Source organism: Entelurus aequoreus, linkage group LG03 (genome assembly GCF_033978785.1).
Source record: "Entelurus aequoreus isolate RoL-2023_Sb linkage group LG03, RoL_Eaeq_v1.1, whole genome shotgun sequence".
NCBI lineage: Eukaryota > Metazoa > Chordata > Actinopteri > Syngnathiformes > Syngnathidae > Entelurus > Entelurus aequoreus.
This window is the reverse complement of record NC_084733.1, coordinates 43,642,293-43,662,774: the sequence shown is the minus strand read 5'-3', so window position 1 is coordinate 43,662,774 and position 20,482 is coordinate 43,642,293. Positions and strand designations below refer to the sequence as shown.

At 38.8% G+C, this 20,482-nt stretch overlaps 2 protein-coding genes across 7 annotated transcripts in view; both read right to left on the bottom strand.

The window, feature by feature from the left end:
* LOC133646481 (SR-related and CTD-associated factor 8-like) overlaps nt 1-15,300 on the bottom strand; it is an 89,615-nt gene extending 74,315 nt beyond the window's left edge. Inside the window, exons 1-2 of one of the 3 annotated variants that reach the window (XM_062041874.1) lie at nt 15,157-15,300; nt 14,333-14,416 (exon numbers count right to left, since the gene is read on the bottom strand). In XM_062041874.1, the coding sequence (XP_061897858.1) occupies nt 14,333-14,416; nt 15,157-15,186 (114 nt within the window). In that variant the 5' untranslated portion in view covers nt 15,187-15,300. The remainder of the gene's footprint in view (nt 1-14,332; nt 14,417-15,156) is intronic. The other 2 variants (XM_062041875.1, XM_062041876.1) reach the window with 2 other exon arrangements.
* A 109-nt stretch (nt 15,301-15,409) lies between these two features.
* Nucleotides 15,410-20,482, bottom strand: part of LOC133646478 (interactor protein for cytohesin exchange factors 1-like) — a 23,150-nt gene continuing 18,077 nt past the window's right edge. For all 4 annotated transcript variants that reach the window (XM_062041867.1, XM_062041864.1, XM_062041865.1 and 1 more), the window contains exons 5-11: nt 19,693-19,766; nt 19,464-19,535; nt 19,288-19,352; nt 17,775-17,878; nt 16,738-17,050; nt 16,470-16,660; nt 15,410-16,370 (exon numbers count right to left, since the gene is read on the bottom strand). In XM_062041867.1, the coding sequence (XP_061897851.1) occupies nt 16,170-16,370; nt 16,470-16,660; nt 16,738-17,050; nt 17,775-17,878; nt 19,288-19,352; nt 19,464-19,535; nt 19,693-19,766 (1,020 nt within the window). In that variant the 3' untranslated portion in view covers nt 15,410-16,169. The remainder of the gene's footprint in view (nt 16,371-16,469; nt 16,661-16,737; nt 17,051-17,774; nt 17,879-19,287; nt 19,353-19,463; nt 19,536-19,692; nt 19,767-20,482) is intronic.

Below are 20,482 nucleotides of genomic sequence, written 5' to 3'. Positions count from 1 at the left end.
GTTGAGTCGGTCCATAGGTTGCCTGTAGGGATTTTTAATGTCCGGCAGATGTCAGTATTTAGTGACACAGTATCGACACAGTATCAATACAGTTTTGCAATGTGTCGAAACGCTTCATGACGCCTCATCAACCCATCACTAACACTTAGCATGTAAACTGCAGGATCTTGGGGTGAAGAAGAGACTGTGTATTCATGGCATACTCAATGGTCATTTGTTACTGCAATCTGATATGGAATATCAACGCAAGAGCCATTGTAGTACCAATAACTAAAATAAGGCAATAACTCGGGCTGTGTTCAAATATTCAACAATTGGATTCAAATATTCAACAATTGGATTCAGAGGGGTCTGACTCTCCTATCAACCTTCTCATTCATCTAGGTCATAGTCATCTCAGGGCATTCAATCGATCGCAACTAAACTGCTTGGTTTGAGACGTTTTGCCTCTCATCCGAGTAGGCTTCATCAGTTTGTGCTCATAGACTTAGATTGGTCATATCTAGTCTAGTGGATGGTGCCAAAACCCCAAATATGTATACTCTAAGGCCATGTCTACACTACGTCGTTTAACCCCTTAAACGAATAATTATTTAGCCTAAGCCCCGTTTCAGCCACACTAAACCAGCGTTTAAGGCCCCTCTCCTCGAACAAATTTTTACACGGGTAAGTCAGCCGTGTAATTCTTCAATCTCCGGCACTTAGCTTTGTATGGACTCATTGAAATTTGTTGCGAGTTGTTTTTCCTAACGAAAAATTCACTCAAAGTTTCTAGACACATGAAAAACTGAACAAATTACAACGTAAACAGTAACAAGTGAAAAATAAAGCAAAATGATATAATATAAAAATATATATGTTATTAATAATTACTAACAGGTTTAAAAAAAATGTACATATACATTGTTACCATTTTTAAAGAAAATTATGCACCACAGCAGATTATGCAAATCACACAATGATGTCACATTGATCATGCCCCCATCACGACAGTAATCTTGGCAATTTGGGGGAAAGCCTTTTGTCTTTTCAGAATGCGCTGTTTTGTGGGCAGTCTTACTTAGGTGCCAAAGTCCTCCTAGAGGCCAAGCTCCCTTCGACTGTGTCTCCACCTCATCAGCCATGTTGTACATTTTAACGCTTTCATATGGAGTCTACTGACATATATAAGGTAGAATGTAGAAATGTAACGGTAAACGGTATAATGATAAACCGCTATAAAATTCCTGACGGTTAGTAATATCGTTTGAATTTGTAATTACCCAAAAATGTAATTTAATAATGCATTTAGGCAACACTGCTTACTTCCTGAAAAAAAATGCGCACTAGCGTCGTTAGGCTCCTAGGAAAAATGGCGAACACTACGTGGACTTTGCTCGAGAACTTTGCTCTGGAGATGGTCCCTTCAAATAAACGGAGCCGATTGCTTCGTTTCACTTAATTTCACTCGCTTCTACTTCCGTGGAGTCTCTGCGTGCATTTAAGAGCACACTGCGTTTATTAAATGACGACAGGTGTGGAAAATATTAGAGACAGACGCACTTGTCCCACACTAAAATTATACCTTGGAGGAGAAAAATATTAGATGTTGCAGTTTCATCTTGAAAGTGCAACATTGAGTCCTTCCACCAGCTGCTGGGACAGAGTTACCATGCAGCAGGCCATGTGCCGGGAACGTTGCCACAACTTGTTTAAAAAAGTATTTGGTTTGTTTACTGATATAGTCACTTGTCCTTTATTATACTGCAAAGTTTGCCAATGTTCCAATAACATCAATACTAATCAAAACATACATTCTGTTTTTCAAGGTACGGTTGACAACCCTAGCACTATACAACATGGTGTTGGTGGAGAAGGAAGCTTGTTTATTAGACTTTATCTTCATTAGCCAAACTATTTTGTATTTTATATTGATATCAAAAAATAAACATGTTTTTTTACATTACATGTGTTTTTTTTTTATTTCACTAAGTTATTACTATAAAAAACATTCCTGTGACACAGTGTTGTTTTCGTCAACGATGACGAAATCATTTCGTTGACGCCACTTTTTTTCATGACAATAACGAGACGGTCACGAGATAAACATGTCTCTCTGATGACGAAAACATGACGAGACGTGTGTGAGTTTTCGTTGACGAGACGAGAACGGACGAAAATGTTAGTGGGTAATCTGTCAGACGTTTAAAATGCATGACATTTCTGTTTATTGTGTGCGTCAATTAAAACCACGCCCACCAACTGGCGTGCAGCGCACAGCGTGCTCAACACGTCAGACTGTTGTTACTCATCAGGCAATGGACCGTGATGGCGGCGGCAGTTTCAACACAGGGGCTCGGTGGTCGTAAACGTAGAGACGACATATGGGTGTATTTTAAATATAACCCAGCAGATAATAAAACAGAGTGTATTGTGAAGGAAGACGGTGACAAATGTGGCCACAAAATATGCGGAAAAAATACAGCCAACCTTAAGCAGCAGCTTAAGGCTCGCCACAAGGATATTTTTTCGAAGGTAAGTTACAAATGCTGTTAACATAATCGATAAATGTCATAGTAAGCTAATACATTAGTACGTTTTCCACATACTCCTGGCGCAAATGGGCTGCTAACTTCAGGCTAAAGTTAGCTTTTGTTACGCTAACGTCAATTCATTAGGTGTGTGTTACTTTAGCAGCATGTATAGCCATGTTTACATTCAGTGACGGTGTGGTTATCTCTTTGTGAGTACGTTCTGTCAGCACGTAACTTGATATGTTAAACAGATCGAGTTACTGTTATACGTAGAGTCTGCTAGCTTTAGCCTAAAAGCCACAAGTGACGTTGTGCAGCCCCATTAAGGAATCAGGAATTAATTGATTATTTTATTACATGGTTTGCACAAATTAAAGAGAGTGGGGTTGTATGATATCTGTTGTAATTGCACTGGCAGACAGGGCCAAGTTGAGCATATGTGTTCCTCATCCATCACTCATATTTTGGGCATGTTTATGTTCATTGTACTTGAACAAATTCTGAGAAATAAAGCCACAATTGCTGAAGTAGAATGTTTTTGTTTTTTGGCTTTTTTGGAGTAATGAACTTTGATTCCACTGTTACCACTTTATCTGTGTGTAATATACAATCCTTTGATCAGAAATTTGCTGTTGGGTGGAAACCTTGTATGTCTAAAACCATTCCTTTATTGTTATTATTTGTGAAAATAGCAGATCTGCAAGCTTACAATGGTTTGAACTTATAGATCTGCTGCTATTTTCACAACTTATGTGTGACACTGCCCAACAGCAATCTCCAATACTTATTGACCTAAATTAATTTGTTAAAAGACTATACTTATATAATACTTTTTATTCTTTTTTCTTGGACTAAAACTAGACTAAAACCTTTTTGACTTTTCATCGACTAAAACCCTTTTGAGTTTTCGTCGACTAAAACTGGACTAAAACTATCACATATAAAAGTGACTAAAATGTGACTAAAACTAATAAGCATTTTAGCCCAAAAGACTAAGACTAAATGTAAGATGGTTGTCAAAAACAACATTGCTGTGACATAGCTTTGTGTTAATGTTTTGTTGTGTATAGTTAATTCCTATATGACAAATTTTTGCTCAAACTCTTAATGGAGCTATCCCAATACAGCATGTACATGTACATACATTAGTACATGTAAATGTACACAACTAAAAGAATACCTCTCTCTATAAAAATTTTAAAATAGATATAAAGGCATCATGTAATGAGAAAAAGTTGACACGTTGATACTATTAATGAAAAAAAACACAGATATGTGTCTTTAAATATATGGAAAATATTTATTTATAGCCTTAATTATTAGACATTACATATTACATGATAGTGTCGTGTTCACACCCCAACACTGTTTTACCTAACATAATGAATAAATGTGATTAATAATCACTATTTTAATATTTATATAAAATAATCTTAAGTATTATTTTGGCAATAATAATACAGCCCTATATGTAAGACCAGATCTCATACATGAACACTATTTTATCTATATGCATATGTACATACATACATTTTGAATGTGTTGTGTTTTTTTAAATAATACCTGGTTGTAAGATTTCAGTATACCGTATTTTTCGGACTATAAGTTGCAGTTTTTTTTCATAGTTTGGGTGCGATTTATACTCAGGAGCGACTTATGTGTGAAATTATTAACACATTACCGTAAAATATCAAATAATATTATTTAGCTCATTCACGTAAGAGACTAGACATATAAGATTTCATCGGATTTAGCGATTAGGAGTGACAGATTGTTTGGTAAACGTATAGCATGTTCTATATGTTATAGTTATTTGAATGATTCTTACCATAATATGTTACGTTAACATACCAGGCACGTTCTCAGTTGGTTATTGATGCGTCATATAACGTACACTTATTCAGCCTGTTGTTCACTATTCTTTATTTATTTTAAATTGCCTTTCAAATGTCTATTCTTTGGTGTTGGGTTTTATCAAATAAATTTCCCCAAAAAATGCGACTTATACTCCAGTGCGACTTATATGTTTTTCCCCCTTCTTTATTATGCATTTTCGGCCGGTGCGACTTATACTCCGAAGCGACTTATACTCCGAAAAATACGGTATGTAGTTTTTGAAAATTTTGAGCACATTTAAAAATACGTGATAATAATGATAACCGTGATCCTTTTCGTCACAATAACTGTGATAAGAAATGTTCATACTGCGACATCCCCAGTAGAACTATACGATACTTTTTTATTAGAAATTGCAACAGTGGACGATATTAGCATGCATGTGCATGTAAGAGCAAGTTTGCCTCACAACAAGAGGATAGAGAAAAATAAGGAACTTACTGACTACAACTTAGGACTACAGATGGATAAAAATGACAGACTTGCGCAAAGCTCTACAGCCATACTTCACCTTTCTCACGCCAACCCCTTACACACCCTCAACGTCCACCTTCAGTAGTTCGTCCCAGCTCTGACGCTGCTCACTCCCCCTCCCCCTTACGGCAAACCCCGCCTCGCCCTGACAGCAGTCCTGAATATTTCTGATACAGAAAAGGGTTCAGCAGTAGACCACATTATCAGCTGGGCCCAAGGTTGCCTACATCAAATCATGGCACCTTCTACATTCCTGTTGTGACTACCAAGAGAGTAAACATTGGGAAACTTAGCCACCCTGCTAACCTAAACAATCTCATTCCTATTCTCTCCAAATCAAAGCCAACATCGAAGCCTGTCAATAACACCATCAGGATGGGTCTGCTCAATGTCAGGTCTCTGAATAGCAAATCATTTTTAGTCAATGATTTTATTAGCACTTCTAAACTTGACTTTATGTTTTTAACTGAAACATGGCTGGAACAAAATAACAGTGCAAGCATTCTGATCGAGACAGCACCCCCCAACTATAACTTCATTGATATATGTAGATCGGGGAAAAGAGGTGGAGGGGTTGCTGCTATATTTAAAAACATGTTTCAGGGGAAACAGATGTCACTCGGTGATTTTACATCATTTGAATACCTGTGTGCTGTGTTGAAATGCTCTCCCAAAATTCTCTTGTTAATTATCTACAGGCCACCTAAATATTCTGCAAATTTTTTTGATGATTTTACTGAACTATTGTCTAGCATCTCCACTGACTTTGACTGCCTGGTTATAACTGGTGATTTTAATTTTAATATTGACGATTTAAATGACAAGGGCGCAAAATAACTTTTTACTATTTTAGACACATTTGAACTGTCTCAACATGTGATAGAGGCTACTCATTGTAAGGGACACACTCTGGACCTGATTATCACAAAAGGTCTCAATGTTTCTGATGTTCTTGTGATTGATCCTTCATTGTCTGATCATTTCTGTGTTTTCTTTAATATTTCTGTAACTCCGGACACACAAACAGAATCAAAGAATGTCAAAAAGCGGTACATAAATGAACATGCTAATGTCCTCTTTAAAAATGCCATCTCCTCACTACCACCTCTAAACCCATGTCATGCTGATGATCTTGTAAGCAACTTTAATTCCAAAATTGTGAATATCATAGATATCATTGCACCTGTTACAGTTAAAACGATTTCTGGCAAGCAAAAGGAACCCTGGAGAAAATCTGCTGCTGTAACAGCCCAGAGAAGAGAGTGCAGGAAGGCTGAACGAATCTGGCGGAATACAAAACTTCATATTCACCATGACATCTATAAAGAGAGCCTCCAGGCCTACAATTTAGTCTTAAAAAGTGCTAGAGAAACATTCTTCTCCAATATCATAAACAGCAACACAAATAAGGCCAAAGCCCTATTCACAATCGTTGACAGACTGACTAAACCCCCAACACAAATACCAGCCGAACTCCATTCCACGCAGAAATGCAATGAGTTTGCATTCTTTTATACTGATAAAAAGTTGGATCACCACCCCATTTAGGCAAAAGTAACACAGCAATGATGGCAAGCTTTAATGCCATAGACTCTAAAACTCTAGTGGAAACGGTGACAGCTCTAAAGTCATCCACCTGCTGCCTTGATGTTTTACCTACCAACTTCTTTAAGAATGTTTTTGACTGCCTATCAACAGACGTCTTGCAAATAGTTAATAATTCTATTAAATCGGGCAATTTCCCGAAGCCTTTCAAAACTGCAGTCATTAAACCTCTTCTAAAAAAGCAGAGCCTAAATGCCTCTGTTATCAACAACTACAGACCAATTTCAAATCTACCATTCATAAGTAAAATAATTGAGAAAGTTGTCCTCCAACAACTAAATCACTTCTTGGCTTCTACTGGCTGCCACAACAACTTCCAGTCAGGATTTCGACCTCTTCATAGCACAGAGACGGCCCTTCTTAAAGTTATAAATGACATCCGTCTAAACACAGACTCTGGCAAAACTTCAGTATTAATGCTTTTGGACCTCAGTGCTGCATTTGACACTGTCGACCACTCAATACTTTTGGACAGGTTGGAAAACTGGGTGGGGATCTCAGGCACAGTTTTAAGCTGGTTCAAGTCATATCTACAAGATAGGAACTATTTTGTTTCCATTGGTGACTTTGTATCAGAACCAACCAACGTAACGTGTGGAGTCCCCCAAGGTTCAATCTTGGGGCCGACTTTATTTAACATCTATATGCTCCCACTAGGACAAATCATGCAAAATAATAACATTGACCATCATTGCTATGCCGATGACACCCAAATCTACGTAGCGCTATCACCAAATGACTATCGCCCCATAGATCTTCTGTGCCAGTGCATTGAGCAAGTCAAATACTGGATGTGCCAAAATTTCCTAAAACTAAATGAAGATAAAACTGAGATAATTGTTTTTGGTGCTAAAAAAGAAAGGTTTAAAGTCATCCAACACCTTCAATCACTATCCCTGAAAACCTCAAATAAAGCCAGAAATCTTGGGGTTATTTTAGATTCTGATTTACATTTCGACAGTCACATCAAATCAGTAACAAAATCGGCCTACTATCACCTCAAAAATGTAAAAAGACTTAGAGGGCTCATGTCAGCTCAAGACTTTGAAAAACTTGTACATGCCTTTATTACCAGTAGGCTCGACTATTGTAATGGTCTACTTGCAGGTCTTCCCAAAAAAAACTGTCAGGCAGCTACAGCTTGTTCAGAACGCTGCTGCTAGAGTTCTAACAAAGACCAAAAAATGTGAGCACATTACATCAATTCTTAAATCCTTACATTGGCTCCCTGTACATCAGAGAATTGATTTCAAAATCCTCCTGCTCACATATAAATCACTACATGGTCTAGGGCCCAAGTATATCACTGATATGCTCCCACTATATAAGCCCTCTAGATCACTAAGATCTTCTGAGACCAATCTGTTAGCGGTTCCAAGAGTAAACTCAAATCAAGGGAGAGCATCATTCAGTCACTATGCAACAAATAGCTGGAATAAACTTCCTGAAGATGTCAGACTCTCCCCAACTCTCACTACTTTTAAAACTAGACTGAAGACTTTTATGTTCACCTTAGCTTTCAGCTAAATCTTTTAATCTTTTAACTTTTAACGTCTGCACTGTTTTTATTTTTATTGTCTGCATTTTAATTTTGCTTTTATTTTCTTTCATTTCACTTTGTTGTCTGTGAAGCACTTTGAGTCTGCCTTGTGTATGAAAAGCGCTATACAAATAAAGTTGCCTTGCCTTGCCTTGCCTAAAACTACCACATATGGAGGTATCTGCTGACATAACCAAGGCAAAATATTTCACTATAGTCTCAAATTCCAAACGGCCCATTTTGAGCAAGTTTGGAAGCAAGCCAGATCTTTTTACAAAAATCTCCGCCATGCATGGTCTGATTTCACATTTTTGCAACTTATAGGGAGCCGAAATACACAAAAACAGGTACCAACAGGTAAGAGGAGTTGGTTTTACATACTAGAGCACAATCGCTAATAATCAGTCCTCTTTCATGGCATTACCAACTGTGCCAACTTCATCCTTCACACCTAAAAGTTTGATCGCTCTCGTCCACAGCGAGTGTTAAGTGCTGTAAATTCATGTTGGTTTAATACAACTTCACAACGCTACATAAAAAGGCCGTCTGTTGGTCTGTCACTTGCGTGTCACTGGTGTTAATGTTGATAGATTTGTTACTTTTAACAATAAATGGAGCGCAATGTGGGAGGAGTTATAATTTACTTCGGACCGTCACTGCAAGAAAAAATTACTGTTTGAACGAGGTGCAGCTGGGAATTGAAATGTACTGTATGTACTGGAATCACTCAGGTTCTACAAGAAGACAAATCATGATGAAGAGCGTATTAACTTTCCCCATCATGTGACATTCTCATCATCGGCTAAAAAAGAGAGCCAACAGAGTTGCTTCCAGCTTTTATTTTTATGAGCTCACTATTGTCTGACCTTACAAGAGGATCTACAGTAATGGTGTTCAATTTAAAAGGGACAGCGTAGTCTGTATCTATGCCGAACAGGATAATACAGAGGTGAAAACGTAAGTGCCCATTTGTACGAGACATGACATAAAAACAATTAAGATTTTTCTTGACATTAACCACAAAACTTATCACCATTAGACACAGGCATATGAGCACCCTTTGAGGAAAAAAAGAGGAAAACTGACAAAAAATAAAGGAAAATTTATATTGGCACCAAGTACTGCCACGCAAGCCACAAAAGAACATTTTGAAAATCAAGACTACATTTCCTGCGATTGGGTGCTTTTGAACACCATTCTACCTTTAGATTTATTCTCATTTAACATCCTTTTTTGGGTGTCTTTTTTTACACTTAAATGTCCCATGTAATGTACCACAGAATTTCAAGTTTTTTAGTAGGTAATTTACTAACATTACTATCATTTAAATTTGTAACGTAAAATTATATAACATGCATGCAAAGAACTCCGAAAACTCTTCGCATTTGGCAACTCTATCCTATAGCCACACCCCCTGGGGTAATATACCTCTAGTGTTGTGACCTCTGTTTACATCAGTCACATTAAACATATACCTTCTCGCTGGCTACTGAAAAATGCTGTAGAATTAGGGCTGCAACAACTTATCCATGAAATCAATTAAAAAAATAGTTGCCGATTAATTTAGTCATCGATTCGTTGGATCTATGCTATGCGCAGAGGCTATTTTTTTTTAATAAACCTTTATTTATAAAGTGCAACATTTACAAACAGCTGAGAAACAATAAACAAAATAAGTATGGTGCCAGTATGCTGTATTTTCCCCAATAAAATACTGGAAAGGACAGAAATGTAGTTTGTCTCTTTTATCCGATTATTAATCGATTAATCAAAGTAATAATTGACAGATTAATCGATTATCAAATTAATTGTTAGTTGCAGCCCTATCTAGAACTACAACTGGTTCAGAACTAACAGTGTTCGGATTGTAATCATCCAAATATGATTAGCAGCAAAGAAGAAAGCCGACAATGTTGTGGCTCGCGGAGCTAACGCAGGCAAAAACAACTGAGCTAGTTAGATGATGCTAAATATGACTAACTAGCGAGCTTGTTTCGGCGCCCCTGATCGTCTCCCTGTCGTGCAATTCAGTGCGGCTTTTAGACAAGAGTAACAGCAAGTACCTGTGGCTGAGGCGCACGTTCTACAAATGTTGCTTGGATACCTTTTTTTTTTTAAATATTTCATTAAAAAACCGCAGGTGTGATATTTTCACACGTTTTGGACGTTGGACTCAACCAGGGCTGCCCTTTGTCACCAGTGCTGTTCATTATCTTTATGGACAGAGTTTCTCAACGCAGTCAGGAAATGGAGGGTTTTCAGTTTGGTGGCCAGAGGATCGCATCTTTGCTTTTGGCTTCATCGGGCTGGGACCTTCAGCGTTCACCGGGGAAGTTTGCAGCCTAGTGTGAAGCTGCTGGGATGAGGATCAGCACCTCCAAATCTGAGGCCATGGTTCTCAGCCCGAAAAGGGTTGACTGCACCCACCTATTGACTACCCTCACCTATGGTCACAAGCTTTAGGGAAATGACCAAAAGGACAAAGCGCGAATACAAGCGACAGAAATTAGTTTCGTCCGCAGGATGTCTGGGATCACCCTCAGAGATAGGGTGAGGAGCTTGGTCATCCGGGAGAGACTCAGAGTAGAGCCGCCTCCTTCACGTCAAGAGGAGCAAGCTGAGATGGCTCGGGCATCGACTACGGATGCCGCCTGGACGCCTCCCTGGTGGGGTGTTTCAGGCATGTCCAGCTGGGAGGAGGCCTCGGGGCAGACCTAGGACACGTTGGAGGGACTATGTCTCACAGCTGGCCTGGGAACGCCTTGGTATACCCCCTGTTGAACTAGGGGAGGTGGTCAGGGACAGGGAAGTCTGGGCATCGCCGCTTAGACTGCTGCCCCCGCGACCCGGATTCGGATAAGCGGCGGAAAATGGATGGATAGATCGATGGATGTATGAATAAATTTTTTCTGTTTTTTTGAAAACATATTGCTAATAAACAAGGACCATTTTTTATTTAAGTATGACAAGATGACATTCGCAAATGTTCCTTGCTTTCCTCACCCAACCATAAACTGAATGTAAAAACTAAACAGACAACCTTTATAGCTTTAATGTCAGTGGCCGTCTAGACTTGGAAAAAAAATTAGTCATGAGAAGCTGATCTGAAATTATTAGAATAAATATTACAAATAATAAGAAAATTATGTTTTTTATAGTTATACTGCTGTGAGTACACTACTACCACTTACTGCATGTAATAGTCTGATTCCACAAGTAAACATCTCATACTGATCACCTTCAGCAATTGGCGCCACTTTACCAACCTTTGGGGGGTTAAGTTGATTCTTGTAGAGTTGTGCAATTGTTAGTGGCGTTTCAGCATCTTTTGACACAGACTTATCCCGGATTTTTTACTTTAACGTTATCATTTCATTTACTTTCATCGCAATGTTTGATGGCTCCACACCCGGGCCCTAAACACTTTATATGTTTCCATCCACCGGCTTCAAGCAAGCATTAAATTGATCATTCTGGAGCCACAAATTGTTGAACCGGAAGTTACCTATTTTATGCAATTAATTCGGATTTGCTGTGGGCTTTCGTAAAGTTTTTTCCGCTGCTATGCTAAGCTGTTAAAACACACCACTGCATGCGCACAGCAAACGAGCTAACGGTGTTCGATAAATTCGGACCGGGCAGTACAGGTTGACATTGTTTCCGTTTTGTAGTTATGTTTTACCGCCCACAAAAATCTAAACATTTGAAAGCAAGACTTTAGTTTATGCATGGTTTGAATAAAGTAATGTTAAAAGATTTGTAAGACCTTTCAAAAGTATATTTAAGACCTTCTATACGATTCTAAGATAATTTTAAGACCTTAAATTAAAATTGTTGGATCTAAGACTTTTTAAGACCCCGCAGATACCTTAAAAATCTGCTGCAAAAATTTTTGTCTCATAAGTTTTTTTCAAGTGAACTCGCAGGCCACCAGTTGAATAGCCCACAGGATGAAAAAGAGAGGACCAAAGATGGAATCTTGAGGATCACCGCAAGCATAACTAAAGAAGTTAAACAAATGACTTCTGACTAGTTAGAACAACACCTTAGTTACGAAAATCACATTACGGAAAACATTTGTAACTGCCATAAAGGAGAGGACTCAAGGGGTGCCTTGAGGACCCCCTCAGTTAAGTAAATCACAAGTTTGGACCCCAGTGTTCTGTTTGCTAGCGAGGTTAAAATTTCAATGCAAAAAATCTGCCAATGTGTTTAAAGGCCTACTGAAACCCACTACTACCGACCACGCAGTCTGATAGTTTATATATCAATGATGAAATCTTAACATTGCAACACATGCCAATACGGCCGGGTTAACTTCCATCCATCCATCATAAAGTGCAATTTTAAATTTCCCGGGGAACTTCCGGTTCAAAACGCCTTTGAGGATGACGTATGCGCGTGACGTAGCCAGTAGAACACAGGTATAGCTTCCCCATTGAAGCCAATACGAAATAGCTGTTTTCATCTCATTATTCCACAGTATTCTGGACATCTGTGTTGGTGAATCTGTTGCAATTTGTTCTTTGCATTACGGAGAAAGAAGCTGAGCAAGCAAAGTAGAAAGTCGGTGCGAAGCGGAGTATTTTGCGAGGGAAGTCAGCAACACAACACAGTCGGTGTTTCATTGTCCACATTCCCGAAAGATGCAGTCAAGATCGAAGAACTCGGACAACAGAGACTCTTACCAGGAGGACTTTGACTTCGTTAACAGACGCAGACGCGATACCGTGAGTACGCTTCCAAACATTTGATCGCTTGCTATAACTAGCTAGAGCTAGTAGCTAGTAGCTAGCATAACAAACACCTAGGTGTTTGTTATGCGGGATTAATTTGTGGCATATTAAATATAAGCCTGGTTGTGTTGTGGCTAATAGAGTATATATATGTCTTGTGTTTATTTACTGTTGTAGTCATTCCCAGCTGAATATCAGGTCCCAGCTGAATATCAGGTCCCACCCGCGCGCTTCCAAACATTTGATTGCTTGCCCGTACGTGCGTGTCATGTACGTAACTTTGGTTAAATATATAAGCTTTATGAACCTTGGGTTAGGTGAACGGTTCTTTGGGCTGAGTGAGTGTGTGTGTTGTGCAGGTGTTTGAATTGTATTGGCTGGTTATATATACGGGATCCCGTCCATATTACCAGCTCGAGCAAACACCTAGGTGTTTTTATGTGGGATTCATTTGTGGCATATTAAATATAAGCCTGGTTGTGTTGTGGCTAATAGAGTATATATATGTCTTGTGTTTATTTACTGTTTTAGTCATTTCCAGCTGAATATCAGGTCACCCCCGGCTCTCACAGCATCTTCCCTATCTGAATCGCTTCCACTCCCCACTAGTCCTTCACTTGCACTTTACTCATCCACAAATCTTTCTTCATCCTCGCTCAAATTAATGGGGAAATCGTCGCTTTCTCGGTCCGAATCTCTCTCACTTCATGCGGCCATCATTGTAAACAATAGGGAACTTTGCGTATATGTTCAATTGACTACGTCACGCTACTTCCGGTAGGGGCAAGCCTTTTTTTATCAGATAAAAAAAGTTGCAATCTTTATCGTTGTTGTTCTATACTAAATCCTTTCAGCAAAAATATGGCAATATCGCGAAATGATCAAGTATGACACATAGAATAGATCTGCTATCCCCGTTTAAATAAAAAAATGTCATTTCAGTAGGCCTTTAAAGTGGTCCAAGTTCCTATTTTCAACAGGAGCACGCTAATGTGTTTTTTAGGAATTTTCTGCAAAGATGTTTGTCTCCCAAGTTTTGAACTGAACTCGGGGGGGCCTGTATCGTGTCATTGCCGGGCTGCCAGTTGAATAGCACTGCCAAACATACACATTGGTTGTGAAAATGTATCAACAAATCAACTTTTTATTTCAATAGATTTATATGGTAAAGGTAGAAAAGTGTATTTTGTATTCAGTTATTTCACCTCTTTATTTACTTAGTTTTTTGTGTGTAAACTTCATCATTTTACATAGGCATTGTCATGTATGTGGATTTCCCCCCCTGAAACACTGAGTTATCATTGGCAAACTATTAGAATACGATTACCACCACTACTATTGAAAATCAAATGTATTTACACCTGTTTTCATATCAAATAAAAACAACTATATTTGCCTAATTTGCTTTACTTTTTAGCAACTATTGTGGTTATTAATAGTATTGAAGGATGCCCCAAATTAATACAAATGATGACTCAATCCAGGATATAGCTAAAATAATTAGATGCTGCTCCGTTGCAAACTTTATTCCAAATACCGCACCTAATGCCTCAATTGTGCATACTCACTTTTATAGCCTTGATGCCGGACTTGGTGATTTGGGTCATCTTGGCCTTGGAGATGGGCGGCTTGTACTCATTCAACGAGTACAGCTGCAAAACCAAAATAGGAGAGTGGATCACTGGTCATCAAATTATAATGTCTAATATGACAACATGTCATAACATGTATTCCTTCAAACTTTATGAACATGTATGTATTAATAAGGGACACGTTGGTTTACAATGGCTTTATATGATTGTATGTATTATATTTGCTAGTTTGCAATGGCTTTATATGATTGTATGTATTATATTTGCTAAATATAAATTAAAAGTCAAACTTTGGCTGGTTGGGACATCACATCACGTATGAGGAGTTAATATTTATGGGGTGTGCTGGGTGACCTCTACCTTCGATTTGACCGAGCGACTAATGGCTGATTATTGTTCATTTGTTTTGAGATTTTCTGAGAGATCACCATGTTATTTCTGTCACAATGTGCCAGTGCAGTAATCTGTATAGAAGTAAGTGATGCTTCAGCTAGCTGGGTAGCTCCCTGTGTTATCTCGCCACTGAGGCGGGTTAGCTAACTTGTAGCTTAATAACGCTAACAGCAGGCGGTGTAAAAACCTTGTTATAATACAAAGTAAATATTACGTAGCTATCACATTCATTTTCAGACACTCTTAGTGCGTCCTCGTATTACCACAATATTTTTGCATCAATGTAGTTACGCGGCCTTGTGTGACATTACTTTGTTAGCTTCGGCTAACTAGCTTTCACGTCGGCTCACAAATGGAAGATATCGGCTACTCGTCATTTTGTTATTTGCGAGGATTTTCCAACTGACCTCGTTGTTGAAGGATTTCACGGCCTCCATGGTGCTGTGTTCCGGCTCTGGGATGACTTATTTCAATAACAGGTTAGAGACGTGCATGCTCGACGTCTGGTGAGATGGAGGAGACATCCAATATGGCGCACAGGCTCAGAAGGAAACTGCAGATACTCACACCCCCAAGCGGCGGCTTGGTGTAACTACAATGTCATAACGTTTCCAGGTTTTTTTTTATACTGCAATCTGAATCGTTCTTGATGTAGAAAATAATTTAATTGTGTCATGGTTTATTAACATGCAAATACAATCACTAAACATCAGCTATTATAATACAAATGGAAATATCACAAATATGCAGTATAATCAATGTTTATGAGGAAAAAAATACAGCATCCTGTCTTGCATCAAGAAATATTTTACACGTGATTAAAATCTTGAAAACTGTTTTTTGGATGTTGGTGGGTTGTGTTGGATTACAATTTAAATATTTGCCAGGTTGAATTTACAGGTGTTTACATTCAAAGTACAGTATACTGTATTGGACAGTACCGGTACTATAATTAGATTACATTGAAGAAAATAGTCTTACATCATCCAAACAGTTTTATTAACCTAACACTTAAAATGGTTAAGAATTATTATACATATTTAATCTGTGGTTTTCCTGTAACAGGCATAAAAAGGTGCATGGCACCCATATGAGTGAGAGCATTTAAAAACATGGTTGCTACTGATGCCATCTAAGTAGAGATGACAAACAAAAGTGTTTTGATGTAGAAAATCAAATGAACCTGGTCATGAAAAATGCCCCAAAATAAAAGCAATTGCTTGAAATGTTTGGTAATCTTACAAAGCAAATGTAATAGAATGCATTTCACATTTTAATGTGATCTGCCCAATAACAATGACTGCACATATTCCACTTAAGAAAAACAAAGTCTTTCCATGTAGGATCCATTTGCTGGTTAAAAAGAGCTTAAAGTCTACAGTAGTCTCACATGTGATAAGTTCAAAGTCCTGAGCAGTATTTATAAACTGGTCTCTGCCACAGGAACAGCAATGGCGGCCTCTGCATCTTGTGGGGCATCTGACGCTGCCTGCTGGTCACTTTGCACACAAATTTCGTACACCAAAGGCGCGTTGGCTTCCTTCCATTCTCTGAACCTGACTGAGGTAAGCTCAGGGTTGGACAGCACCTGATCTAGTGCCTGCAGATCTGCCTGTTTGGACTGGGATGGAACAGAAAAAAAGGGAATATAACCTGTTGAGTACTACAAAATATAAATATATAAAAAAAAAAGAAAGCATAATAGGACGACAAGATGTACCTTCAACGTGCTGTTCAGCGTCCTGATCAGATGCAGTTTATCATTGACAGTGTGGTTTTTGCAGCGCTTTATAAAGGAGGCCCTGAATTCCCGTTTAGTGGATGGTTTGCGGTCTCCTATAGGTGAGAGGCATGCTTCCTTCAGATGGATGTAAAGCTTCTCCATCTCATCAGAGCTGGTACTTTGATCCCCTGCAGCAGCATGATGATAATACATCAGCAATAATACACAGAGGACTGACTAACACATTTGAAACCCAAAGACTCACCCATGTCTTCGGCACCTGCCGGTCCTTCCTCGTTAAACCCCATGTCAGCAGACTCTGGAGGAGCTGAACTCTCCAAGCCTTCTGCCTCTAATGATGGAGGTTGATGCGAGTGCACCTGGACTGAGCACACCACTGCCACTTCGCTAGTGGCAGGAGGTGGAGACGCTTGAGCGACCAGGTCTAACCATGACTGACGCTGTTTGGAGAGCGACGAGGCAGAGGAGCTCTCCGACGTCATCGTACTGACGGGTGAGGAGTGCGAGCCATTTGCTTCACTGGGGACCGTGGAGGAGTATGGTTGGGGAAGAGCGCCCTAGAGAACCAAGATAATCAAGGTTAAAAGTTATTCTAAGTAGTGCAGTCTAGCGATTAAAAATGAGCCAATAATGAATTTTGATCTGTAATCTATTTAAGTAAAGAATGCTGAGAAAAGCCCTCAACTTGAACTATTTTTGTTCAAAAGTATTACATTATTATAAAGATAGATATAATTTATTGTTTTTAACAGGCTCTAACATATGTTTTATTTAAAACAATAAAACATCAGGTTCATATAAAGTGCTAGGTAAGAACCATTTTCTGAGCAATAATTATTGAATGTTGAACTGGTTGCTTCAGATTATGGAAAATAAATAAAACAGAGCCATCAATCACAGCACTAGCATATCTGTTACCAAAGGTGCTTTAAGAGGACACATTTCACCAAATCTTTAATCTTTCATCTTAAAGGAACAGATTTAACAAATAAACAAATAAATGTATTAAAACATCAGTTTCGGGACAGAGTGAGACCTCTTTTTCGCTGTGGCTACATACTATCTTCATGCCGCTTGGCGGTACTGTTGCTGCTCCCAGTCAAGCACAAGAAGACGGCGAGGTAACCCGCAGGCATACAGAGGCAGTAACGTTAGAGATTAAACATTCGATTAACGTCATTCAAAAAACATAATGCTCTCCATATGACTGTAATTAATCAACGCCATTATTTGACACGCCTTATTTTAAGTTAGCATATTTGCTCCAAGTGTGGCACTGACCTGATGTGTCCTACCAGGGGGACCAGACACATCCATGGTGTATGGTGGTGGAGGTATTTCTGTGTTTTCAGCTTCTTCTTGGTCACTGGCTTCACTGTAACACTCTGAAAGTGAACATTCTTGTCATTGCAGGGAAAATATGTTCATTAAGTCGTACAGAGCTTAAACTAGAATCATGCATGACCTCCAAACATGACATACAAGCAATTACTGCTTGATGTCCATGCTCTTACCTTACTAGAGCCAGCATTGAAGGAAATTTAACTTTTTCTTCGGTTTCTGCGGTTTAGCTGGTAATAGGGCTGCACGATTATGGCCAAGATAATAATCACGGTTATTTGTATCAATGTAAAATATATTTTTACTGCACTTTCCATCTTGTCCTTTTGTCGGGGCTTTGCGCGCATGGTGGTCAACTCTGTATCCAACCACCACTCTATTTGGACTGTTAGCGTCATGCTGCGGGCAAGCGATGACGGTTGAGGAAAGAAGGGCAGAGGTGTTAGCACTTAATGTGTGGCCGCAACTCGCTGATTTGTTTGGATGTGCACCTTGTGCAACGCATCTTTGTGTAAGCTTTGGTTCCTCTGCGCTGGAGCATTTCTGAGTTTCGGGGAACAAGCAGGTGGTTGCTTTGAAAACGGTGAGGCGTGCAGGCGTGTTCCATGTTTAAAATGCGTTCCTGTTGGCACCCTGTGAATATAACCTTCCGGGAGGGGAGGGTACTGATGTGATAATGCATTTATTTTTCTTAATATTTTTAGGCTCTACTGGCTACTATCCAATATACTGACCCTTTTGTTCCTTACTCACTCACTCTCACATAAATCCAATGTCTTTCATTCGCCCCCTAGTGGTTGGCTGACTGTAGTGAAAGTGCTTGATTTGATATGCTGCGAAGCCTGCTTGTTAACGTTGCCGATGTTCACGCTCATTTAATCATAAAAGGCCAAAATTGTGATCGTGATTGAAATTCAATTGATTGTGCAGCCTAAGCTGGTAGTACCAGCAGATAACTCGTGACCGACCGTTCAACTAATTAGCTGCTGTACCTATCATCACTAATCAAAGACAACAATGGCTAACTTTTTTTTCCCCCTTTCACAATTGTCAAAATAGGCCTAAATGTTTTTAAATACAATTTTTAAAAATCATTTTCCTATTTGTATTTGTACAATTTTTACATTGTCAGTTAAAAAAATATTAACTAGAATAGACAAACAAATTTAAGCCTCCACGTCATTTCATTTTTTTTTAAGTGTTTAACTGTCTTACATAATAATAATTGAAGAATGTTAAATTAAATAACTTTACAATTTGATTCTGAGCTGTAGCACTTTGTTGGTTCCACTTTTAGTCTGTCTTAAAGTCACCTCACTAAATTGATTTACTAAGTCTGTATTTATAGGATTGTTTTGGAAATATTTATCTATTGAATTAGCAAGAAAGTTATATGTTAGAATGAGTGAAAAATAACCTTAAATCAACGGGAAAAATAATTTATGTAGCTTACCAGCTGCTGTGTTTGGTGCTGTCGACTCATAATGAATGGAGGCAAGCCCTAGCTTATTCAACCATCTACAAAACACAAAAACACACAAATACCACAGAGGGTGTTTACAAACATTTCATTGTATTTGATGTATCTTTTGGATACTAGTATCATTGTGTGTTGTTGGTATTACTTACAAGTTCATTTCTTCCTGGCTCTCAGCAGCGAAATAAAACGTCATGACTTGCGGGTGGCAAGCTTTGAACGCACTAGACAAAAGAACATTGGAATGTAAAACTGAGCACATGGATGCGATCAAATTAGTACATGTCAAATAATGGGCCTCTTTATCACTAGATTCAATATAAGTGTGTCACCAGGGATTGAAAATTAAAGGAGGCTGAGAGAAAAAATGTTTAAGCTTACTGTTTCTTCTTGCACTCTATGGCTCGGTCTATCATGAAGTTGGTGAGGTCAATGTAGCCCTCGGCTTTCTCTGCCTGCAACAAACATGTTGACGACATATAAACGCTTTAAGCCACTTCCTGACAAAGCCGCTTGTTGTCGGCTACTTTGCCTATTTCCTCTCACTGTGTGATTGTGACATTTACAAACTCAAACATGGCAAGTCAGACAGTAGTTCTCAGTCCAGCAGAGTCAACTGTGGTGCGCTATTCTCGACACAGCTTTGTAGTTTTTACTTCTAAAGGCAGGCTGGTGCGGCAACAGCAGTGATGCGTGAGTCATTGCTGAGACTATACTGAATGTGGTGAAGCTGCATATATGAGGCCAACCTGCATAATCAAGAGATGCATGAAAAAAATCTACTTTGACTATATGCAAAGTTTTAATTTCTTGTTAGTACCGGTTTAGGTACCAGCACCGTTTGTAAAGTACCGATTTGGTACTAGTATACGTTAAAATGTAAAACATACCTAGAGATGAGTGAGCCGGATGTAGTTAAAGTTAAAGTTAAAGTACCAATGATTGTCACACACACACTAGGTGTGGTGAAATTTGTCCTCTGCATTTGACCCATCCCCTTGTTCACCCCCTGGGAGGTGAGGGGAGCAGTGGGCAGCAGCAGTGCCGCGCCCGGGAATCATTTTTAGTGATTTAACCCCCAATTCTAACCCTTGATGCTATAGGGGCATACTTTACACCTAGATTTTAGGCAAACATTTTTACCAAAAATATGCAATATAATATGATTAAA